The 26555-nt window shown below is 47.8% G+C and overlaps 1 gene segment (V, D, J or C); it reads left to right on the top strand.

Moving 5' to 3' along the window:
* Positions 1-26223, top strand: part of LOC123348177 — a 134289-nt gene extending 108066 nt beyond the window's left edge. Inside the window, 4 exon segments of the C gene segment in view lie at positions 20438-20716; positions 23229-23273; positions 23794-23901; positions 24576-26223. Of these exon segments, the coding sequence occupies positions 20438-20716; positions 23229-23273; positions 23794-23900 (431 nt within the window).
* Positions 26224-26555: the final 332 nt, after the last annotated feature.

Here is a 26555-nt window from a genome sequence, read left to right as displayed (position 1 = left end):
CCTTCATCTCTGTTACCCAGTCCTCGTTCATATATACGTAAATAATGACGAGGGAACTATATGAAAATATGTTTTGTGGTTCTTGAGTGGTACTCTGATACTGTGCTGATGGGCACTGAGAGAGAGAGACTTTATAAGCACATTACTGACGTATGGATGTCAAATATGCCTTGAATATTTATCTTACAGCATTTAGAGATGGAAGCACTTTGATTTATCAGGCTATATAGAGATAGATACTCTGAATGGAAGGATGGATAGAGGTATTGCAATTGAAAGAGAAAGAAGTCGATATCTAGGCATGTTTTTGCTGCAATAATAATTGCTTTTTGCATACTAGTAGCTTCAAAGTCATGTTTAGGAATGGGATGAGGGTTCTTGTTAAACCAAGAAAGTTGCATTCAATGTTTAAATGTAACAGGGGGGAAGTGTCTGTATATTTGGCACTTGAGTGATCATGCAACACATGCTAGATGCTGATATAAACAAGAAAATAAGTGGCTATCTCTTGAGTTGCCATCACTCTAGGTATCCAGAGAACCACTGTAGATTCTCTAGGTCTTCTCTACTCTCCACCTTGGTAACACCCCACTAGTGTCTTTATCACTCCAGTATTTATAAGTCTCTGAACAGCATCTCTTCACTCACTGTCAGTCTGAGGTGGAAAAGTTCAATTCCCAGCAATATATTACCCAGGGTTACAATTTAGGCTCCAATGAAGTCAATGGCCAAAACTTGCACTGACTTCAAAGGTCCAGACTTTCACCCCAGGTTTAACAGTCCAATCCCCTGGCCTATGACACAACCCCCAGGTCTCTCTTCGGTCCATGTCCTAGGTGCTGGGGCCCCCACAACTATCTCACTGTCCTATATTGCTGTCCCTTGAAGACCATTGGGTCTTGACTTAGACACGCTATTTTGTAGAGGTCTGTGTCACAGTGCTGATTCTGGAGCAAGGGGGAAACTCCTATTTGGAAGTGGAACTAAACTTCTAGTTACCCCAGGTGAGCTGAAATTCTATTCTCTGCGAGTAGCTGGACCTGATGTTGATCTAAGTTATGTTAGGTTATAGAAATGGGAGTGACATTGACTCCAATGGACGTACTCCTGATTTGCACTGGGATGAGTGGAAAGAGAACCAGTTCCATTGACTTCAGTAAAATTATTTCTGATTTACATGTGGATGAGTGAGGGAAGAATCACTCTGATCTGTCTGAGATAATGGAAAATATATGGGCAGAGGACTAACACGTTCCTATTTATCAACATATCCTAGAAAGGCTTTTGTGGATCCAAGAGGTCATTTTGTAGAGTCCATAACTGTCTGCCTTATACCCTGCACTTAGCAAAGATTCCACTGACCACTCAGTGAGGAGATGGTGGTGGATGCAGAGTGAGGGTTTCTGTCACGCTGTCAACCACTGTGTGAATTATGGAGGCGCAGGGACTGGACTAATCTTTGGGGATGGAACCCAGCTGAGAGTGAAGCCAAGTAAGTGAGACGTGGCACGAGAACGTAAAAGTGTCCGATGAGCGTGAAGTGGAGCAGAGCAGGGAACAGCTTAGAGTTGTCCATGTTGGATGTAAATAGGGTTAAGGAGAACTAAGAAGGTCAGGGAGTTTGAGGTGGGATTAGGACTAAGCAGAGCAAAGTTCAATTCCCTTATTTACCCTTTTGGGGCAAGTCACTTAAGCTGGAATTTTCCAAAGAGCCTATGAGATTTGAGTGCTCAGGTCCTATTGAAACTCAATAGCAGTTAAGTGTCAAAATCCCAGCTACAATCTCTGTTTCAGTTCTCCAGCTGTAAAATGGAGACATTAATCATTTCCCCACACACACGGTGGCTGAGATTTTAAAAGCCACCTAGGGGATTTGGACACCCAATTCCTATTAATTTGTAATGGGAACCTGACATCTGACTCCTTCAGGCAGCTTTGAAAACCCCAGTAAACTCACTTAGGTGGGCATGGTCTTGGCTCTGCATATGAGCAGTCCCCCAGTTCAATGGGAAAAAAGTATTTCTTTTTAGCAGTGTTACATTTGCTGCCTTTCAATTTCTTTGAACGTCTCCTTGTTCTTGTACTATAGATTTTCATAGCAGAAGGATATGGATAACACAGGCCATAGCATTGCATCCATTTACCCCTGCCCTGAGCCCAATAACTAGCGTTTGGGTAAAGCATATCTTCCAGAAAGCCGTCTGAAGCCACCACAGAGTGGAGAACCCACCATTTCCCATGGTAGCTTGTTCCATTGCTTAAGAGGCTGGGTAAATAGATGTGCCAGATCGACCATCTCTCACATTCATGTTATATGCCTGTAGTATGTCCCCTATTATTCTCTTGACTGGCTTTTTCAAAGCTGCCTCAGGGACTGAGTTCGTCTCCCTTTAATTTAAATGGAAACTTGAATATAATGACATGTGTATTGGAGTTGAACTCAGCAGATGTGGGTTCTTGTCAGAACTCTTCCAGTAACCTTTTACTTCACCACCCTCTGCCTCCGTTTCCCCATTTGTAAAATGGGGATACAGATGCTGACCTCCTTCGAAAAGTGCGGTCAGATCTACTCATGGTAAGAAGCAGGTATTGTTATCAATAACTCTCTTCAGCCCCTTTGACACTCCCAGCCCTCCTCTCTAAAGTATTTTATGAATTCAATGACAGGTTAAGCTACAGAAAAAGGTCATATCAGAAGCTCGAAGCGTAAGAGACAGATAAAAATATTGGTTTCAGGATTCAAAATGAGCAATGGGTTCTGAGGAAACACAGGCCTGTTTTTGACAGCACAATGGGGCTATGCCAGAAACAATCTTATTTTTGGACAGGCACAAAGTTCTCAGTTGAAGCCAGTAGGTATAAAAACCCCTAACAGACAGAACAATGTCAGGGAGTTAGATGTGGAAAATATTATTCATGATATGAATAAATAATGCACTGATTAACGGGGGGAATCTCATCTGTTTGCAGCAATGTGCACTGCTAAGTGATGGGAAAAGAGTAGTTAATACATTAGTCATAGCTGCAAGGAGTCCTGTGGCACCTTATAGACTAACAGACATATTGAAGCATGAGCTTTCGTGGGTGAATATCCACTTCATCGGATGCAAGTGGGTCTTCACTCACGAAGGCTCATGCTCCAATACGTCTGTTAGTCTATAAGGTGCCACAGGACTCTTAGTCTGGATCTGTAAAAGCAGCAGACACGGCTCCCCCTCTGATACTATTAGTCATAGCTAGTGTTCCACCTGCTCCCGCTGATGTAATGTGAAGAATTAGAATGTGGCTGTCAGCCGATATCCAGTGGAGAAGCCATGGAATGGAAACGGGCAGCGAGGAGAGAAAGAAAAGACGGGCAGACCTATGTGGCAGTTGCCAGGGTATTTACTACGTGATAAATACGGAGAGAGTGAAAGGGCCGGAGAAGCGGCCCAATGGAAGGGGAACGAGTGATGGACTGAAGGATAAATAGAGGCACAGACAATGATCGATAGAAAGAGGTGGGTGGCTAAAGTGGTAGAAAGAGTGAGATAAGATTTAGTGCTCATGATCCTTGCAAGTGTTTTCAAAGCTCATTGCAAAGAATATGTGGGCCAAATCCTCAGCTGGTGTAAATCAATGTCACTTCACTTCACTTACCATCTAGTTCCTTCCCCTCCGTGCCTCTTTAGCCCCATTTTACAGAAGGGAATAACAGTGCACAAAGCATGTTGAGAGCTATGGATGAAACGGGTTGTAAAGGTCAGAGGTGACATCTGTTATTGAACCAGCCTCTGCTGGCGAGAGAGACCAGCTTTCGAGCTACGCGGGGCTCTTCAGGCCCTCGAAAGCTTGTGTCTCCCACCAACAGGAGCCGGTCCCATAAAAGAGATTACTTCACCCACCTCATCGCACTAATATCCTGGGGCCAGCATGGCTACAACAACACTGTGTCTAAAGAGTCGGTATTAGTCTTAGAAGTCCCAGGAATGACACTGATTTACACCAGGTGAAGATCTGGCCCGTGTGGAATAAGTGCCGTGAGTCTGATTCTTCTCACACCAGGGATAGGCCAGTAATAATTCCACGATTCCAGTGGCGGCCTCCTGATTTACGCCCCTGTCAGTGAAAGGGGAACTGGCCTCTTGTAGTTCAGGGAGGCAGGCAAGGAATTTGGAGGAGGGAGAGTGGAAGTTGCAGGGGTGTGTGTGGACAATTCTGAGCACGTTCTTGTTGTACCAGAAATCACTGTGTGAACATCAACAACTACAAACTCAGCTTTGGGAAAGGGACCCGGCTGCTTGTCAAACCAAGTGAGAGGCCAGAGTTTTATTCCTTTGGACCGTGGCTAGGGCGGCTGGATTCCCAGGGAGTTTTAAGGGCAATGTAGGGGGGCAACAGACTAGTGAATGTATGTTTGGTGTTGTAGCAGTGACGGTGTCAGTGACGTCCAATCTGTCATCTTTGTCCCATGGATTCCCATCACCGTCGTGTCCGATGGGCATCGTTAGAGCAAATGGAGATTAGGCAGGCAGATAAAGTGGAACCATTATTTTAAATAACCCAAGTGTCAGGGATTCCACCCACTTCCATGAGATGCCATCCGCAAACCAATACTTTCTGTGTGTTGCCCTAACTGGTCTCCCATGACCCCACACGCCATTTTGTAGTGCCTCGTGTCAGGGTGTGAACACAGGGGGTTACAGCAAACTCACATTTGGAGCAGGGACCAAACTTCTAGTATCGCCAGGTATGTTGAATGCCCCAGGGTTTTTTTTAAAACTGGTTTGTCAGCTTCATTAAGAGTAGAATTACATACAGGCGTGTAGGGCAATTCTCCCCATTAGTGTAAATCAGGATACATTGACGCTCAGTTGAGTATGGAGCTATGTTGATTTACACTAGACCTGAAGATGCCCTTGGGATGTTCATTGGCGGGTTTGAGAAAATCAGTAATAATTAGATGTGGGCAGAAAATTGAAGGATATTTTTCATGAAAATTTTCAACAAAAAACAGAGTTTTTTTGGTTCTCATTGGAATTTGCATCAGAAAAGGTCAACTTTTTAGTGGAAAAATCTAAACATCAATAATTCCTCTATTGCCAGCAACTGAAAACCAAAAATATTCAGCTGAAAGTTTTTACCCAACAATTTTTGATTTTCAAGTTCTTTGGGTTTTCCAAAGAAGAGTAATAAATAAATAAATAGAGCAAAGCAGGCAGCTTCCATGAAAGTTTTCATTCAGTTGAAATTTTTCCAACCAGCTCTAATAAGGAAATCAATTTTGTTTTCTTAGCCCTACACAGATATTTTTTTCTAGAGAGTGGTAATTGTCTTGTAGCTAAGGCAGTGGCTAGGGACTGAGAACAACTGGGGTTTCTTTCCAGTTCTGCCAGTGTCTCCCTGTGTGATCTGGGACAAATTATTCCTGGTGCTTCAGCTCCTCCTCTACAAATTCATAACAGGTACTTTCATATCTGTTTCCACTGTAGGATCTTTGGGGCAGAGGGTGTCTCTTCTTCAGTTTGTACACACTGTGCTTCCGGTTTTGTTTGGACCTCTAAGTGTGTTACTGTACTGTGTGTGTGTGCACGTGAGAGAGAGATTACACATATATTCTCTTTATATATAACTGTAAGTGTATATAGACATATATGTCGCTGGAGCTTGGACATTAGCCTCGTTGCTAAGAGGAACTCAGTGGAGAAAAGCAGGGAAGTGGAGTTTTGGCTGCATCCAAAATCACTGTGTGAACTAGGAGGCTCAGGAGCCAGACTCACCTTTGGGAGTGGCACCCAGGTGAAGGTGGAACCCAGTAAGTGAGAAGTAAGATGAGGAATATGGGTTAATATGCAGGGTGCAGACACCAGAGGGGGGTACTTAATTTGTTGGAGGGGCTGGAATAATGGGATGAAACTGAGCAAAAAAGTAAGAAGTCTTTTTAAATGACAAGAGATGCAATAGACTCCCCAGGTGCTCAGAAATCATGGGAAGAAGGGTCATATGTATACCAAGACAGACAGATGGACGGAGATACTGCGGTGAAAGATACCCCAGCTGGAAAGACAGATGGATAATGCAGATGAAATAAAGGGCATAGATGCTGTGGATGGAAGGACAGATAACGAGAGAGGTGCAAGAACAGGTAGCCAGATTTACCTGTCCTGGGGGATGGGGCTTCCATCCCCTTCCCTCGGTGGGTCATTCCACTGTTCAGTGCCTCCTGTGCACGGACAGAGCTCCACACCCAGTCCAGGACGCTAGCCTCCGCCCCACCATTTTGTAGAGGTTTGTGTCACAGTGAGGACTGGGGGATTCAATAAGCTTCTCTTTGGAGCTGGGACTAAACTTGTGGTTTCTCCAGGTAGGTTCACTGTTCCCAAGAGACTCGTTTTGTTTAATCTGCTTTGGAGGCTTGGGCAGCGCTTTCCCCGTTAGCCGGTTGTGTTTTGGCCATTGACCCCAAAGGAGCTGTGCCGCCTGAGGCCTCCTGCGGCTCTGGCCCTTCACCACGAGCCATTACAGGGGTCGGTGGCAGGAGGACGTGCTAGAAGGTGACTGAGAGCCTTGCCCGGCTGGAGCAGACCTGGGGTCTGTCTGCCCCAGTCTCTTTTCTCTGGTAGTGGCCGTTGCCATCATGAATGACTATGGATGGGCCCACGAACGGCCTGTGCATAGTCAGTCTCACTCTTCGCCTGGCCCAGTGACTATCTACTTCTACAAAACCGTCTGCTCCACCTTGGAGTTAGCTGTGCTGCTCTGAGCACCGTTCCCAGACCTGAAGACGAGCTCGGTGTAACTTGAAACCTGGCCTCTTTCACCGGCGGGAGTTGGGCCGGTAAAAGCTCTAACCTCGCCCGGCTTGTGAGGCTCTAGCCCAGGGTTTAGGGCGTGGATGTCTGAGGCCTGCGTTCAAGCCCCCGCGCCAGTGACTTAACTAGCTATAAAAAGTGGAACAGCTTCAACCGGCGAGAATGGGAAAGCCTTCTCCCACTCCCACGCTCTCCCAGAGCCCAGTCTACAGCATTCTGCGGCAGTGCGAGAGCCGGGAACAAATCCCATCTCCACACCAGGCAGAGAAGGGAATTGGATGTGGGTCTCCTACCCGACCCACTGGGCTAATATTGATAAGGGAGCTCCCCTCCGATCTGGGGTAGGCCTGAACCAGAGGCAGGTACCTCTGACAGCCAAGTTTAGACTGCACATGCTTGGAGTAGTTAAAACACTGCCATGTGAGACAGGACTCCTGGGTTCCATTCCTGCCCCCGCGGCTGACTCACTTGGTAACTTTGAGCCAGTCATTTATTCTCTGTGACTCAGTTCCTCAAAATAATGTTTCTCCTTTGTCACCGGGCTGTTGTGAGCATCACTGTATGAAGGCCTGCGAGGCAGCCAGAAATCACATACCTCTATAGATAGATGGACCTGAGAGAACAGAAAAGACCAGCCATTGCGGTAACAGAAATTCACCAATAAGCCATTTTTATTTTGAACAGCATTGTGCAGTGTACTTACATCCCGAGTTGTTATTGGCTGTTTGTGCTACCGTAGCCTGGGAAAGAGGAGGAGCTGACTGTGCTAGGTGCGGTACAAACACAGATCCGAAAGACCGTCCTGAGGTACTTTGCAATCCAAGGGTGTTAAAGTACCATTAGGACCCCAAGCTAAACTTGGAATCCCAGGGACAGCTGAGCTGAGAAGAAAGTGAGAAGGGGTTTGTGTTGATGTGTGCAGTGATGGTTTGCGTTATAGCATCCACCACTGGGTGAGTTTGGGGGCATCTATAAACAAGCTCACCTTTGGGAGAGGAACACAGCTGACAGTGAGACCAAGTGAGTGAGCTACATACAATCCCATATCGCTCACCTCAAAGGGGGAAGATGGTTTGTTTGGGGAGCTGGGATAACATACACTGAGGATGAACATTTTCATAATGGTGACAGAGGGACTAGCTTCCCAAAGTGATGAGACACCACTGTGAGGATCGATTGTAGCCAGAAGGCTGGGATGGGGGATGGATAGATATCAGAAAGGACAGATATTATACAGTGACACAGAGATGTAAGATAATGAGTGGAAAATTTAAAACCATGGAACTTCTTGCCAGAAAATATTACCGAAGGGAGTTTAGTAGGATTTTAATCAGGATATCGTTATATCTGTTTGGATAATGAGGACATCAACAGTTCATGTACATACAAACTAAGATATTTAGAAGGGGTATAACCTCATAATACTCAGGCATAAGCTCTGCCCAATGCGAAGTATTTTGCACCTTTGTCTGGTCTGACCTTCAGTTAAGAAATCTAGCCAGAGAGGGATGGTGGCCATAGTATCGGATGGGGAGTTGAGGCATAGAGAGAGGTTGGCTGGAGGCAGGGGATAGTAGCACGGACTAGATGGGACCTTCTCCATCTCTAACTCTCCTGAGGCTGTGAAGCACAAAGGATTCATAATAGACACATGGGAGGGCCAGTCAGAGACAGGCAAAGGTAATAATTGGAGATATACCCATCTCCTAGAACTGGAAGGGACCTTGAAAGGTCACTGAATCCAGTCCCCTGCCTTCACTAGCAGGACCAATTTTTGCCCCAGATCCCTAAGTGGCCTCCTCAAGGATTGAACTCGCAACCCTGGGTTTAGCAGGCCAATGCTCAAACCACTGAGCTATCCCTGCCCCCCCTGTTGGTCAGAGCTGAGATTCTCTCAGGTGTATAAGGGATTTTTACACTCTGGGGTCATTCAAATTCATGGGAATTGAGCATCCAAATCTGAAAGGCAGCTCTGGAAATGTCCCCATGGTTTCCATGGCGCAAGACATTCGGGAAATAGTAAATAATCCAGAAAAGCTAACTGCGAGCAGAATCGTAGGTGAGAGCAGGACAGTCAGGAAAGCTTGTGAAGGTTTCCTGGGCTGTGTGGAGTTTGGAGCCGATCAGCTGCTGTTTGGATGAGGGACATGGCTAAGGGTCAGCTCTGGTTAGCAGGACACGGATAAAGCCAGAAAAGCAGACTGTGGAGAGTGCATGATGGAACTGGAATGCAGCGCTTCATATTCGGTGGCTGGTTTTCATGGGAAAGATTAATATTACCTGGGGAATGCACTGCTTATAACCCTCCTATGTATTGCGAGAATCTCTCGGGTCATCACACACATCCTAGAGTTACAGAAGTTAGGGATGAAAGAGCTGGGCGGGTCTTTCCCCATCCATGTGCCAATGGTCTGTTGTTCCCTTAATATTCACCAGGGACCTTTTACGATCCTTCCCATCACTTCCTCTGGGAAATCATTCCACGGTCCTCTGACCTGTTTTGTATGACAAGGTAAAGGGACTGTTGCCTGCATTTCGTAGAGGCTTGTGTCACAGTGGGAATAATCAGGGAGCACGGGCACTCGTATTTGGAACTGGGACCAAGCTTCTTACTACCCCTGGTGAGTTTGATTTGCCTAATCCCTCTTAGACAATTATGATGTACTGAGAAACAGTGCTAAAATGACAAGCTTTCCCTTTCAATTCCAAGGGGGCTGCTTGCAGGTTAGGGGCTCAGAGGGAAGTGCATGATCCTCAGCAGTTACTTTGCAAAGAGCCAGCCCAGAGCAAGGTGGGGTGAGTTGTTCCTCTCTGCCTTAGGGAGAAGCCTGCTTTGTGTCTCGCTGGTTTTGGTTCTTGATGATGAGAGTTGTGGAGTCTAAGAGATAAAGCAGTGTTACTTTGCAATCTTCCAGAAAGATAAACCATAAACTACTCTAACTTCCCTGCATGTGTGCTCCGAACATAACCCCAGTGGGGGGTGGGCCAGGCTTTCATGGGGCACCCACGTTGCCTAGACAGCTTTGACAATGTCAGCTTATGTAACTTGACCAAGGTCACACAGAGTCTGTGACGGCAAAGCTGGGATTTGAAGGCAGATCTCTTTTGTACCAGCCCAGCCAAACCAAAAACCGCCTTTCCCTTTACTTCATTAGCCGTAGCACGTACAGACTAAGTGGGACCTAGGAATCCCGGCAGATGGAACTAGATGCATCTTTTCCAGCTCCAATTCCCATGTGATGGTGGCAGAAAAGGGGTCCATCATGGACACATGGGGAAATCCAGTTAGAAATGGATTTATAGACCTGCTGTCCAAAGCAGGCAATGTTCTGGAAACCCTAACTGAGGGCAGAATCATGTCAGACATCAGCCCAGTCAGGGAGGTTCTTGTAAAGGCTTCCTGGGTTGTGTGAATTATGGAGGTGGGGGATATAAGCTCACGTTTGGAAAGGGGACAAGGCTGACGGTCAAGCCAGGTGAGTATAAAATAGCGATGAAATGATAAGAGCAGAACAAGAGTGTGTGTGATGGGGGCAGAAGATAATGATTCATGGTCCATGGACTATAGAGAGATGCCTAAGTGATCCTGCAGCTGGAAAGATAGAAAGCTAGACAGAGGGTTAGGAAGAGGTATGCATGGGGATAGATCAATACCGCAGTGCTGCACAAAGAAAGAAAGGAAGGAAGAAAGAAAGAGAGAGAGAAAATATAATAATGAGGGACTTGCAATTGACAGACAGATCTGAGTAACTAGACGTGTACGTATGCAGATGGCAGGGTACAGATAAGTAGGATCTTGAGGCCTGGAGATTATATTAGGTGCCCCACCTGGGCATGAACCCTTGTATTTAGTGAGAGGGAGTAAAACGTTCAAATGAATGACTTTGGGTCCCATCTTCGAGTGACTCAGGACGCTGAGGGGGAAAAAAATCCTTTGACTTAGAATCCTAAGACCCAGTGACTTTCAACAAAACAAGGGCTCCTGACGGCCAACTTTTCCTAGGTATTTCGGTGCCTAAAGATGCAGATGGGAATTCAATGGGAGTTAGGCACCTTACTCGGTTTGACACATTTGAAAATCCTACTAGGTACCTATCCACATCTTTGGGCTTCTAAATATCTTTGACTGTCTGGCCAAAGGTGCTGAGTGGCATTTTTCAAAAGCACCTAGACACTTAATGTCTATTGATGTTAATGGGTGTTAGGTGCCAAGGGGTTGTTGAAAATTCCACTCGGTGCCTAAATACCTTTAAATCTGGCTCATGTCACTTCTGAAAATGGGACTTTGGCTCCTAATTCACTCAAGCGCATCTGAAAATTTTACCCAGAATCTTTTCACATGATCATATAATTCCTAGATTTACAAGAGTCAGGGTAGGAAATTACTTAGTAAATCACCCAGTCAAACTCCAGTCTCTGGGTAAATATTGGATTCTTGACAGATTTCCCCAGGGATTTCTTCAGTTCTTTTAATAAATGATTCGAGTAATGTGATTTCTCAGTTGAAACGAAATAGTTTTACAAATTTCATGTCACCTGAAAAAAAATCAGACTGAATTGCGACAGTCCCCTCCCATTTTGTAGAGGCTGGTGTCACAGTGAGATAACACAGGGCTATGGAAAAGTCCTATTTGGAACGGGGACCAAACTTCTTGTTACCCCAAGTAAGTTGACCTCTCTGTGCTGCTTTAACCAAAGGACCATCCATCCTTCTCCACCTCCTTTAGCCATTGGGGAGCTGAACTGGGCATTAGGGAGTCTGGGTGTCCAAATCCCCTAGGCAGCTTTGAAAATGTCAGCTTAAAGGAGTCTGTGGTACAGCTGGGAACGGAACCAAGATTTCCTGACTCCCATCCCAAACACAAGACCATCCTCGCCCTTTAATACATTAGCAAGTAGGGGGATGGACCAGCCAAGGGCAGGAGTATGGGCCTAGATGGAACTTTTCCAGCTCCAGTTCCTGTGAGGTTTTGAAATCAAACAGGGTCCATGATGGACACATTGGAACCTCAGCTGGAAACAGACTTGTAGGCTTTGTGTCCAAAGTAGGAAACACTCCGTAAAAACTTAAGTGCAAGCGGAATGTTAGGTAAGGTCAGCGCCATGAAGAAAGTTCTTGTAAAGGTTTCCTGGGTTGTGTGAGTTATAGAGGAGATAAGCTCACGTTTGGAAAAGGGACCAAGCTGATGGTGAACCCATGTGAGTACGGCACAAGGACGAAAGGAGAAAGGCTTCAGGGAGAGAGGCAACCAATTCTCATTGAAATTCAATGGAAGTTGGCTGCCTAACTTTGAAAATATCAACCGCAATGCGGAGGATACGTGATGGAACTGAAGTGAGTGTCTCGGTATTTTGTGGTAGGTTTTCATGGCGAATCCATAGATCTATGGATGGAAAGGAGGATGGATAGATACCACATTGATTAGCCATGAACTTTCAAAATGTCCAGGTTTTGAAAACTGTCTTTTAAACTGTCAGTTTCAAAATGGAATTTGGGTAACTCCCATTATGAACCAAAAATGAGCAATCAAAATGGGTATATTGAGGCTCTATTTATAAGTAATGTAGACAGGGTCAATAATGGGTTATTGGGTTTTATGAGCCTGTCAAAGGCACGGTTAGTATGTACCGTGAACGGTTATAACTCATTAGCAGACGGTGCTAAGGAAAGGTACAGTTCCTGGTTATGAGCTAGCTACTGACTTGTTGGATTCTTTTACAGTCTAAGAACAGTTGTTTAACCATTCAATAAACACCTCTCAGTCATTCCTTTAACTTTTATAAACCATACGTAAATGGAGCCGGAGTATAACGGGCTGGAATCTAGTCTAGTCAGTCTCTATACCCCACTCCTCACCGTAGTATCGCAGAGGGCTGGTAGATCATATTTAGCTGAAATCCACTCTGACAATATTTTTCCTTGCCTTATGCTGTAGGGACCTCGCTTAGTGTCTATGCGAGCTTGGAAGATGGCCAGTTCTATAGCGACAGGCACCAATGCAAAGCCCTGTGGTAGCTAGACAGACAGACACATGCATGGTTTGGAAATGCACTAGCTGACCCACCACGGCCTTAGAACCCTCACTTATTTCTCTGCATGTCATCCTATAAATTCCAGAAAGAAAAATGTGAGAGAAGAATACGGGATTACTGGGTCAGTCAATCCCAGCCTCCATCTCTTAGGCATCGCTGGATTTTCCCCACCCACCTGGTTCCCCAGAGATGTGTTAAATTGTTATGTCCAATGGGATTTCCCAGCCCTTCACTGGGAGAGCATTTCACAAGCTTCTCCACTTCGTACCCAAGAGGAGCAGGAGTTGAAAGAGTCTCCTCCCATTTTGTAGAGGCTGGTGTCACAGTGTGAGTAATGAGGGGCTAGGAAAACTCATATTTGGAATGGGGACCAAAGTTCTAGTGACTCCGGGTAAGTTTTTCTTCTCCTTCTCCCACTCCCCCCGCCCAAGGGTTTGACGTTTTTGTTTAGCCTGGATTCTGTTTGTCTTGAAGCGGCTTCCCATGTAGGTTTAAGGCCAGGTAAGAATAAAAATTGCCCCTATGTTACTATTCATCCTGTTTATGACACTAGTGCCCAGCCCAGAAAGGGGCCCTGTGGCGCTAGGTGCTGTACAGACACAGACGGAGCGGACAGTCGAAAGAGAGCAGACGGGCCCAGGCTGAGGGAAGGGGTCCGAGTGAACAACGGGGTGGCAGGACATGGCGTGTTAGTGCCACGAGTTTCTGAACTGAATTTAGTGAGGAGGGAATCAGCCAAGAGAAAGGAGAAGGGAAGGGGAGGGGGTGAGGAGGGCAGGACAGGGCAGGGGAGGAGGAGGTAGGAGGGCAGTGTGATGTGCTTAGCATAATAAATCTTCACAGTCCCACCAAAATAGAAGAAAACGGATTTTTCCTCCAAAATGGAAACTGCTCCAAAGTACAAATTTTTGCTATGGGGGAAAAAACCAACAGCAGCCATGTGACAAAAATGTGCAATCAAAGAATTGCTAATGAAAAGCTCAAGTGTGGTCATCCAGTCCAGTCCCCTGCTCTCATGGTATTATCCAGACCGGTGGTTCCCAAACTTGTTCGGCCACTTGGGCAGGGTGAGCCCCCTGGTGGGCTGGGCCGGTGTGTTTACCTGCCGTGTCGGCAGGTTCAGCCGATCGCGGCTCCCACTGGCCGCGGTTCCCCTCTCCAGGCCAATGGGGCTGCGGGAAGCGGCGCGGGATGAGGGACGTACTGGCTGCCAGGGGCTTTCCCTACACAAGCGGCAGAACAAGTTTGGGAACCACTAGTCTAGACCATCCCTGACAGGTTGGAAAAAAATCTAGGGCAGTGTTTCCACGTTTGAAAATCAGGCATATTGTATGGGGGAAGAGAGGCAGCAAAGAGAGGTTTCAAGCACCTCCACTTGGTATCCCTAGGACGAAGTAACCGAGAGCTAAACTCTGGGAAATGGAACTAGGTCTGGGAAAGCTCCCTGGAGTGTGCAATCCGGAGGTGGAGGCTCTCAGGTTACAGCTGGAAGTGGAACCGCGCTGGCCGTCAAGCCACAAAGCTGAAATGAGAGAGGCAGACTAGGAGAACTCTCTGCCGGAACCAGAGCTGAATGATTGAGAGTACATAGAGTGAGCACAGTTTATCCATGGATATTTTAAACCATGTTTTCCAAACTGGAAAGTGTAGAAAGCAACTTCTTTCCATTTCAAAATGGAGTCTGGACAACTCCCAGCATGTTTCCAAATTGGTAGAGGAAATTTTACATGTTGGATGAAAACTGAAATGTCTGAACTAAAACTGGTGGGGGGGGGGAAGGGCGTGGTCAACTAAAATTTGAAACTTTTTTTTCCCGAAAAATGAAGAAAAAAATCAGTTTGAGAAGTGGACAAATATCCATTTTCATGAAATGGCCTAATAACTAAAATATTTTGAATGAAAAATTTCAGCTAGTGTACCTAGACTGTTTCCGACTTTGGCACTAAGAACATGTAATTTTGGGGCAGAAACACTAGAATGTGTAAGTGCAGTTTTGGATGCTTGTAAAGGCTTTTGCTGGGCTGTGAATGATGGTGGGGAAATGACAAGCTTACCTTCAGAAGAGGGAGCAGGCGGAGGGTCAAACCAGGTGAGTCTGACCCAGAGAGGCAGGCTACGAAAAGCATAGGATGGAACCAGAGTGCAATGATAGATAGAGAAATTGATGGAACTCGAATCTGTGAGGATCAACTCCATCCAACTTTATGAGGGGCCAGATACTGTGAAGCTGGAACCTATGTAAGCACCTAGGTTGAGGGAACAGTCAGAGAAACCACCACATTCATCCTGAAGTCGCTATTCTGTGCTATATGAAAAGGAGAGTTTCCCTGAGTGCATCCGAAGAAGTGGGGATTCACCCACGAAGGCTCATGCTCCAATACCTCTGTTAGTCTAGAAGGTGCCACAGGACTCTGCTGCTTTCCCCGAGTGGTTTCTCTGACTCATTCTTGGAGGAGGGTATTTGTAATGGTTCAGACTGGGGTGGGAATACCGGGTCTAGGACGGTGACCTTTGGGGCTGGAACAGAACTCTTAGTGCTTCCAAGTAAGTTTCCTAATTAAAATAGCCATTAAGGCAGAGATTTGTAAAATCATCTCTTCTCTAACCAGGAATTTTAATGTGAACAAGGTATCCAGGCCCTGAAGCAGCCAAATCTAGGCCAAAGCATTCTTTTGACTTTTCTAGATCAACCTACAAATATTCTAGTTTATGTGCATTTTCTTTTTTCTTCTTTGTACTTGATTAAGTGGAGCTTTTTGGCACTGCTTGGAAATTATATGCTTTAGAGCTGGTACTCCCCGTGCCCTGTTTAAAAAAAAAAAGTTCAGCAATTTTTAAAACGTCATCTAAATATTTTTCAGAAATGTTTGGTTTCCATTGAAAAACCAAACCCTCTTTTCCCCCCACCCCATTTGTTCTGGTTTGGGCAACCCAGTATGGTTAATTGAAAACAAACGGTTTGGGATTTTGCCACAACAAACAACTCCCAAAAACCCCCAAACAGTTGTCAGGTTTATGGCTCTTCAACAAACATGCCAAAGTTTGTCGCCGAAAGCAGAACTTTATTGCTTAAATATTTTCGTTTCATTGAAAAGCAATTGATGTTGTACCAGCTCAATCCTTTGTTCCCAAAGGGGATTACGTTGTTTTGCCTGTGTGGGGTTCTCTGGCCTGTGTTCTACAGAGCAGGCTAGAGCATTTTGTGATCCCTTCCCACCTTCAGTGTCTGGCTGGGGAGCCAGAGGCCAGGTCTACACTGCAGCCTTGGGCTGCCCAGCGCTGTTGGTTCGGGGCGTGGTGAGCTGGCCGAAGTCCCTCCTTTAGTTGTGGTTAGGGCAGCAAAGCTGCACTTTTACTGACAGAGCTTGTCTCTCCGAGGGTGGCCTGGCTACACTGGCTCAAAGGGCACCTTTGCTGATGTCTGGTGTCTGCACTAGGAGTCCTTTGTGTGCATGTAGCCTAAGGGAGTTAGGCACCCAGGTCCCAACTCTCAGCCTGTGCATGTATGTAAAGTTACCTTCAAGGAATTTGTCCTCCCCCCCCCACCCCCACCCCCCCACCGTGAGTTTAACACGTTCCTCAGGAAGAAACTTCTGCTGTGGGAAAATTGTCTCACAAGGGCCAGATGTTTAAAGATGCTTTGAAAAGCATAAAGGAACTTAACACTCGATATCAATACGTATAATCATCCAGCCACGACAGCCCATTGCGGAGACCCTTATATCTTCCTAGGAAGCAGCTGGCCCTGGGCTATATGGACACTGGGTCTGATGGGGAAATAGCACCCCAAAGACCTGTGGTCAGTTCTTAACTGTGCCACAGGCTCACTGTGGGCAAGTCACTTTCTCTGGGACTTTTAAAGAGATTTAGGCACCAAATCCTAGTGAATGCCAATGGGGTTAATTATGCCTAACTCCCTTTGTGCGTCTTTCTTTACAATACCTGAGCCTCAGTTTCCCCTGGAGTGGGAATACCACTGAGTGGTGTGGGAGGATAACTTGTCTGAGCAACTCAGCTACTACGGTGCAGGGCACCAGATAGGAACTTAAATGTTAGGTTACAACGCTGATGTTGTGCCATTAGAATCGCTTCCATCGCACCACACTAGGAGGTCACAAATGCAGCATTCTGATGTCTTCAGATTCTAAAACAGAGAATATCAGGATGGGGGGAGAAATACAAGAAACAAGGGCAAACACGAAATTTCTTTCTGCGTCAATGGTTAACACACAGAGTGGGGAGAAATTCTTCTTCTGAAACTTTTTTCGGTAGAAATTGCAGAGCTGGCAACACTGCTTAGCATTTCGCGAGTTTGTCAGTTGTGGCAAATGGTTCTTTGGAAAAAGAAAAAACCACCCAAAACTGAAGAAAAAACCCCCAGTGTTTCATTTCAACATCTTTTAAATGAATTCTTGACTTTTCAGTCTGGAAGAACTTTGCTTCAATGTTTAATTTAATTTTATTTAAATAAATTCAAAAACATTTTAAAAAGTGGTCAAAATTGAAACAATGGGGAGTCTGGTGCACCTTAAAGACTAACAGATTTATTTGGACATAAGCTTTTGTGGGCTAAAACCACTTCAGATACCGGCATAAATATACTGACACATGAAGAGAAGGGAGTTACCTTACAAGTGGAGAACCAATGTTATATATACATATTTTATATTTATGCCGGCATCTGTAATTTTCACTCCATTTATCTGAAGAAGTGGGTTTTTTACCCACAAAAGCTTATGCCCAAAGAAATCTGTTAGTCTTTAAAGTGCCACCAGACTCCTCATTGTTTTTGTGGATACAGACTAACACGGCTACCCCCCTGATACTTGGCAAAATTGAAACAAAACATTTAAGTTTTGTCCAAGTGAAACATTGTTTGACCCCAATATTTTTTTAAAACTTTTCCACTCACCAAAACTTTTCATTTCGTCTGACCCCAAACAAACCATTTTTGGTTTGACTTTTCAAAATGACCAATGAACCCCCTCCCCCCCAAATCATTCTATGATTTGTCCAGCTCTAGTTGAACTGTGCCCCAGGCGGATGTCAGCCCTTTAATGGTTGGGGTGGGGCATGGGATTGTTTTTGCAATGCCATTTCCTTGAGTGTGAATTATGGAGGAAATAACAAACTCACTTTTGGGAGCGGGACCAGACTAACAATAAATGCTAGTAAGTAAGGTGACATGTTCGTAGTGTACATCTTTGTGCAAAATCCATGTACAATGGATGGCTCAGTGGGGCAGGGAATGGGATATAGGGCCTTTCATCTCTAGGGGGTGCTGGTTTCAATTGGCCCCAGATCTGGGATGGGATATGGGGCTTTTCATAGCTGGGGGGTAGTTGGAATCCAGTCCCAGGTCAGGGGGACTGGCTGGCTCAGGAAAGTTGGGGGAATGGAATAGGGGCCTTTCAGATGTCCATGGCACTGATTCCCATCCAGAGGGACTGGTGAGGTCAGGGGATAGGATGTGATGCCTGTTACTTCTAGGACACTCGTACCAATCCAGCGCGAGGCTGAGGGAATAGCTGGCTTGGAGAGGATGGGCAATCAGATACCGATGCTCACACCAATCTGGCTGAGAGTTTTCTACACTGGCCTGCATGGAACAAATTTGGTCTGAGGCCACAACTGAACAGGCGTTCACCTCTGAGTCACCACTGGGGCTGGCCTCCCAAGGGGCGGCTCAAGGACTGAGTGGTCCCTGGACTTCCCTGTGAGGCTAGCAAGGCCCTGGCAGTGGAAAGTTGAGGTCCGTTGGCAGGAGGTTTTGTACCGTTGGGACCAGCCCTGTCCATCCTGCACCCATTCTGTAGATAAAGGACCTCAGAGATACCAGAACGCAGCAGCTCCGACAAGCCCTCTGTTCATAGAGAATAACAGGAAATGGGGGCGATAGGGCTGCGGTTATAATAGCACCTATTTACCAAAACAACTTGCAAAGTCTCAGAGCGAGGTGTGAATTCTGTGGGCGGTTACAGGAAATCGGCCTTTGGAGCTAGAATAAAGTCACCGGTCGCGCCGGGTAACCTTGAGAAACAAACACGCGTCACAGGCGCTGCACTCTGCAAAACCAGCCTCGAATTATTATTTGCTCAGTGAGCCATTTGCAAAAGTACTGAACAGTCAGAAAGGGAGTGAAAAAACCACCACCACCATGCACCACCCGCCTCTGCTAGTGCTAGTCAAGGGTTTGGGGTACGGAGCACAGAGTCAGGCAACTAATGATTAACTGTAACACTAATGAAGAATCTATCTGGCCTTTCTCCGGCGATAGCTAGCTAGCCGCCCAACCATATCCATTCTTTCCTCTTTGAGCTCTACCCATTGATCCTCACTCCTCCAACAGCTAACCAACCATCCATCCATCTTTCCCTCTGTAAGGCCTATCCTTGTCTCCCAAATAGTCTAAAACTGAAATCTAGCCATCCATGAGCAGAGATCAGAGAGCAGAACTGCTGCACCACACCAGGACACATTCAGTACAGAATGGGGATGAGCGAGTCACTTTTCTGGGTATCCCAAACCCGTAACAAAGGGAACACAGAGAAAAGCCAGACAACTGAGCCACTGGCTAGAGCATCTGACCTTTGGAGAAAGATTAAAAAAACAAACATCCACCACTTGAAGTGATGATGTCTATGTGGTAATTATCAGCTGGTATTCGAATAGGTGTGGGGAGGAGAAATTTTTAAATCAAGGTTGCTCTTTTTCTAGAAAGACATGCGCTAGTTCAGGGATTGGCAACCTTTGGCACGCAGCTCGCCAGGGTAAGCACCTAGCGGGCTAGGCCGGTTTGTTTACCTGCCACGTCGGCAGGTTCAGCCGATCGCGGCTCCCACTGGCCGTGGTTCCCCTCTCCAGGCCAATAGGGGTGGCGGGAAGTGGCGGCCAGCACATCCCATGGCCTGCGCTGCCAGGGGTGACTCTAGGCATTTTGCCGCCCCAAGCACGGCAGGCAGACTGCCTTTGGCGGCTTGCCTGCGGGAGGTCCACCGAAGCCACGGGACCAGCGGACCCTCCGCAGGCTGCCACCGAAGGCACCCTGCCTGCCACCCTCGGGGCGACCGGCAGAGTGCCCCCCGTGGCTTGCCGCTCCAAGCACACGCTTGGCGTGCTGGGGCCTGGAGCCGCCCCTGTGCGCTGCTGCCTGCAGGCCCCATTAGCCTGGAGTGGTGAACCGTGGCCAGTGGGAACCGCGATCGGCCAAACCTGCAGACACGGAAGGTAAACAAACCGGCCCGGCCGTCCAGGGTGCTTACCCTGGTGAGCCGCATGCCAAAGGTTGCCGATCCCTGTTCTAGTTCAAACAGGAGTTAATTCAGTCAACTCTTCCTGTCCATGTAATACATGAGGCCAGACTAGATTAGAACAGTGCCTGGCTTTCTAATCTATGATTTTGTTCAGCCTTCGCTAGATTAAAGAGCTGCCTACTATCAGAAATCTCTTCCTCGTGTAGACCGGGGGGAAGTTGCCCCTTGCCCAGTCTAGTCTATCCAAGAGGAGGTTATCTTAAGTCTCTCGCTGCAGGGCCTGGTTTTCAGAGTTAGATGAGGAGGCATGCAAGGACTGTGGGTACTGACCCCCGGCCATGTGATTTTTCTCTTTCACAGATCTCCCAGACTCTGAACCTTCTATCTACCAACTGAAGTCCAAAGATGGAAATTTCTCAGCTTGCCTTATCACGGACTTCGCCCCTGATGGCATCTCAGTTGGGAAATCATATGATGATACAACAGAACGCAATGGCTCCATTGTGCAGGTGAAAAACCCATACAACGAAAAAACAGAAGCAAGCTATGGGACGGTGCTTTGGGAAGAGCATGAGAACTTTGACTGTTTCGCTACACATGGAAATAGAGATTTCAAGATGAGTGACAGTGACGAGGAAGGTAAATGTGCGGGCTGGGAGGTGGTCTCTAGGCTGCAGGCTGGGCTCTGGTCCCTGGTTGGTGGTGACCAAGGAAATGACCCGTTGGTGTTGACGTGTGGGAGATATGGATGAGCTGGTGGTGGGGATGATGGGTCTTGTGATGGAATTGCTGATATGGTTTAGAGTTGTCTAAAGGAGTCAGGCACCCAAGTCCCGCCGGACGTCAATGGGAATCATCAGTGAATGGAATTGTTTCTAGGAGGGGTCCAGAGGCACTGGTGCTAGGCAAATGCCATTAAATCTCTTTATCGATGACCTGGAAGTAAATATAAAATTTCTGTTCTTAAAATTTGTGGGTGACCCAAAGATTGGCAGAGCGGTAAACAAGGGGGTGGCCAGGGCACCGCGGTTCACTTGGCCAGCCGGGCCCATTCACATAAAACGTACTTTGAGACGGCCCAAGGCACAGTGATACATCTCGGAACACAGACCATCCCACGGAACGAGGGTCTGTATCCCAGAGAGCAGCGAGGCTGAAAGGGATTGTGGGGTCACGGCGGACGAGCAACCGAACATCCGCTCCCAGTGTGGCCCTGCACCGAAAAGGGCTAATACCCTCTTGGACATGGCAGCAGGCACCCTGCTCACCCGGAGGTGTCCCTTCGCGCCATGTGCAGCTCCTGGCCGGGCTAGCGTGTCCCCCCCCACCACCCCGGTGACCGTCACTGCACCGAAAAGGGCTAATACCCTCTTGGACATGGCAGCAGGCGCCCTGCTCACCCGGAGGTGTCCCTTCGCACCACGTGCAGCTCCTGGCAGGGCTAGCGTGTCCCCCCCCCCCCACTCCGGTGACCGTCACTGCACTGAAAAGGGCTAATACCCTCTTGGACATGGCAGCAGGCGCCCTGCTCACCTGGAGGTGTCCCTTCGCGCCACGTGCAGCTCCTGGCAGGGCTAGCGTGTCCCCCCCCACCACCCCGGTGACAGTCACTGCACCGAAAAGGGCTAATACCCTCTTGGACATGGCAGCAGGCGCCCTGCTCACCCAGAGGCGTCCCTTCGCGCCACGTGCAGCGGTGCAGCTCCTGGCGGGGCTAGCGTGTTCCCCGGCCCAGTGACCCTCACTGCAGCGCTCTGGGGGTTTCTTTGACAGGTGGCTCAGCCCTCTGGCTGGGTCAGTTGTTAGCCCACCGCTGCCAGGGTCACAACTCTCCAAACTATCCTTCCAAACTCTTTACCAGAAACAAAACCTTCTGGCCTGTCCTGCCGCCAGGCTCTGCCCCAGTGACTGAGGGGTTTCCTACAGGCATTCCCCTCTGGCCCTTCCCCCAGCTGGGCCCTGCTAGTGCTTCCACCTGACTCCTGGTACCTCAGCTGGGGCTCGTCCTCGGCAGCCCAGGGAGCGTGCCACCCTGTTACGGGGGGATGGGAGTCGGACTGGGTGGGGGGTGGTTTTACCTGTGTACACAGCCTGGGGGACCCCCGTCCTGCATCCAGCTCCAGCATCCGCATTTCAAAGGGTGCACACAGAGCTACGAAAATCCTCTGAAAGGCTGGGAGATCCCTTGCAGCCAGCTCAGTCTGTTTATCTGACCACAAAGAAGGTCAGGGTGGCTTGATCAGAGTGGAACACGCAGGCCCTGGAGGCAGGGCCGGCTCTAGACCCCAGCGGGGCAAGCACCCGCGTGGGGCGGCCCTTTCCCGGGGGGGCGGCAGGCTGGGCCGGCGGACCTGCCGCAGTCATGCCTGCGGAAGGTCCACCGGAGCCCCGGGAGCAGCGGACCTGCCGCAGGCATGACTGCGGACGGTTCGCTGGTCCCGCGGCTCGCCTGGACCTCCCGCAGGCATGACTGCGGCAGCTCCAGCGGAGCTGCCGGACCAGCGAACCGCCCGCAGCTGCGGGAGGTCCAGCCGAGCCGCGCGACCAGCGGACCCTCCGCAGTCATGCCCGCGGGAGGTCCGCTGCTCCCGCGGCTCCGGGGCGCCTCCCGGGCATGACTGCTTGGGGCGGCCAAAAACGTAGAGCCGCCCCTGCCTGGAGGGCTCTTTCCCCTAGCTGAGAAAGGCACAACAGGAACCCCCGGCTGCAAGCTAAAGCCAGAGAAGCTGAGATGAGATTTGAGGCACAACTTTCTAGCAGCAGGAGTGATTAACTACTAGGACAAAATCCCCGGGGAAGGCTGGATTCTTCAGCTCCGGCTATGTCTGCCCAAGCCTGATGTCCGCCTGGCAGGTGCTTTCCTCAGACACACGATTGGGATCAATACAGGGGTGCCTGGGAGACATTCTCTGGCTGTCTTATGCGGGGGGTCCGACTAGATCTAATATTCCTTCTAGCCATAAAATCTGTGATACTCTGAACCTCAGTCCGTGTGCGCACAGCACCTAGCACTGGAGCCCTGTTCTCAGCTGGCCTCTTAGCACAGCCACTGGAAACATGCGAAACACAAAGACACAAATACTTGTGTGAATTTAAATTGTTTTGATTATTTCTATTAATAGCTGATGGGCATTTTTATTTTTAATTACAGGTGACACCTGCAGGATAACAGAGCTGGATGACAATTTTGAGACAGGTATGGATGCAGTGTCCAGGACAAAGCTAGGACTGAGAAGAGGAAGCATTTACATAAGACTGGCCCGACTGGGTCAGACCAAAGGTCCATGTAGCCCAGTGTCCTGTCTACCGACAGTGGCCAGTGCCAGGTGCCCCAGAGACAGGGCATGGATCACCTGATGATAACCTGTCACCCAATCCCAGCTTCTTGCAAACAGAGGCTAGGGACACCACTTCTTTAACCTGTGGAACTCTCTGCTGCAAGGAATTTCTGAGGCAAAGAGCTTTATCTGGGACTGTCAAAGTGGGCCGAAGGGAGTTAGAGACTGACTTTCAAAGGGAGTTGGGCACCCAACTTGTGAAAATCCCAGCCTCTGTGAACAGGGTCAGCTAGTCTCTGGTGGGGTCAATGTCATCCCATTCCTTGTAGCTTCCAGCTGCATCTAGCCCCCGGGTATGAGCCAGGAGTGAAGCAGACAGAAGCCGTAGCGTGTGTGTGTCTGATCTGTTGTGACCTTTGCTTTCCTGTTGCCTTGCAGACGAGAAGCTGAACCTCCTGTCATTCACGCTGCTGGGCCTGAGAATCGTTTTTGTGAAAGGAGTGGCGGTTAACCTGCTACTGAGCATCTGGCTGTGGAAGAGCTAAAGTGAGTGGGATGGGGAAGGGGATGGGGATCTGTGCCAGCCAGCCAGCCAGTCTTCCTTCGCCCTCTAATCTCTCTCCCCACCCAGCCTTTCCTCAGCAGCATCTCCTGTGTAGCTATCTAGCCATCTTCTCCTCCGGAGCATCTTTCTCTCTGTCCAATCTAGCCATCCATCTGTCCATCCTTCCCTCCACAGTCTCTATTATCCATCAATCCATTCTTCTCAATATCTGTCATCTATCTACCTGTTACCTTCTATCCTTCATTTGCACTTGGGTTATCTATCTAAGGATCCATCTTTTCTATCACTCCTTCCTTCCCAGGATCTGTTTAGTCATCTCCACCCATCCTTTTCACTCGCCAGCTATCCAGCCACCCATTTTCCTGCCCACTGTCCATTACCAAACACATCTATCTACACCCAAACACACACCCCCGTCCATCCAGCCCCCTACACAGCTATCCATCCATCATACCCGCTGTCCATACATCTGTCAATCCATCTTTCCTTGCCAGTAGCTATGCACCTGGCTAGCCATCTCTCCCACGCTCTGGTTTATCTTTCCATTCCTAGTTCTCTACCCAGCACACTGAAATCCCTCATCCTGCCTGGGTCTCCAGACCCGACTGTACTGTAACCAGTAAACTGACCCTCTCGTCCTGCTCTCTCATTGCAGGAGTGGAAGGAAAGAGGACAGATGGAATCTGGAGTGATGGGAATTCCTCAGAGACCTGGTGTCATGTCTTCACCTTCCCATGCAGCAGGAAATATGATGCAATGAATGATCCCCATATCACCTCTGTATATAGGCCTGTTGTATAATGATCTGATGTGCTTTCCCTTAGCAAGTTTTAGAAGGATCTCACCTACCTAGCCTGGTTTTTCCATGACCCTCATCCCTTTCGCCCTCCACAGACTGACACATTTATCCTCATAAGCTCCCAGTGTGAGGCAAGGAATTTTTTGTTAAGTAGAGTTGGTCAACAAATGTGTGGAAACATTTTTTGATGGAAAATTAGGGTTTCAATTTTTTTTGGCAGAAAGTTCCCATCTTCCTAGGGAAAAAAAACTTCAAATCTTCATCAGAAACTCAAAATGTTTGGCTAAAAACTGAATATTTTCAGGGTTTTTTAAGTTTTTGGCCACAAGATTTTTTCAGTTTTTGTCTGAAAATTTTCAGTTTTCAGTTGTCAAACACCAAAAACAACTTTTTAAAACATTTTTTTCCAGGGAAAATTTCAACAAAAAGTGATTTAAAAAAAAATTAGTGTTCATTGAAATTTTCTGCAGAACAAACCAGCTTTACCATTAACCCTATTTTGAAAGGGGGAAATTGAAGCACAGAGAATGAGGCTGAGATTTTCAAAGCCACCTAAGGGCTTTGGGCTCCTGCTTCCCTTGGAAATCAATGGGAATTGTGCATTAAAATCCCCTAGATTGAATTTTACACTCGCTGCCACACACTGGGATTTTCAAAGCAGCCTAGAGGAATGAGGCATCCATCTCCACTTGAAATTCAATAGCATTTAGGCAGCTAGTTCCTTTGAAAATCCAGCCAACACATTCTGATAGCGGTGGGTTCTTTAAGGCAGATGCGTGGAAGTTGATGCTACACAAATTCAGCCTAGCACTAAAGTGCAAATTAACAGTCAGAGTAATTAACCATTGGATGGTGTTAACTAGGCGTGTGTGGATTTCCCCTCACTTGTGCTCTTTACATCAAGACTGGGATCCGTGGCCAACACTCTCTGGCTTGTGTTATATGCAGGAGTTGGGCTAGAGCAGAATGGTCCCGTCTGGCCTCTTGAAGAGACTCATACAAATGACTCCATGCCACAGTCTCTTCCCATCCCCGCTCTGCAGAATTGGCGGCCAGGTCCCGGGCGGTAGAAGCCAGCACCACCTCACCGATTTTCATGCAGTGACAGCAGTTCTGGAGGACGTGCATTACCCAAACACAAGACGGGCGTTAGTCACAGACAGGTTCTGGGCTCATTGCAGGGCAGATGTAATAGCCAGGAAGTCAGACTAGACTTTCATGCTGTAAACGCTATAAATTTATACCAGCTCTGGACTGATCCTACATTTTATTGTTCCAATCTGCATTTATATTGTCCCTTAGCTCTGTTAACCTGACTTTCAAAGTGTATCTCCCTATTTTAAACATTTTTAAATGTGAGATTTGCTCATTTATGCTTTGGAAAAGATTTTATCATTTGTTTTCATTTCCTGCCGAGCTTCTTTGTATGGCGTTGCTGAGATGATCATGTACTCAAACTTCCTCTCCAGTCCGCCCTGGGCTGCTAGTAAAGAGCTTGGCTGATTGTGAGAACTCTTGCTGTTTTGTGTGTCTAGCCCTGGGGGATTTATTCGGACCACCGGCTGGGGAAATACAGGGAGCAAGTCCATCGACAGGACAATGGGTGGGCTTGGGTGAGAAGATGGTTGATTTTCCTACCAAGCATCAAGTCTTGGCCGTTATTGGGAATGGGATACAAGGACTTTCCCCTCTCTCCGGTGCAGGATGGGGGGTCAGGGAATGGAGTATGGGAGCTCTCCCCTCTAGCCAGTTCCAATCCATCCCCACGGCTGAGGGACTTGCTGGCTCAGAGGGGTGGGGAATGGGATATGGGGTCTTTCCCCTCTAAGGGGCACT

Source organism: Mauremys mutica, chromosome 13 (assembly GCF_020497125.1).
Source record: "Mauremys mutica isolate MM-2020 ecotype Southern chromosome 13, ASM2049712v1, whole genome shotgun sequence".
Lineage (NCBI taxonomy): Eukaryota > Metazoa > Chordata > Testudines > Geoemydidae > Mauremys > Mauremys mutica.
This window is presented reverse-complemented; position numbering and strand designations above follow the sequence as displayed.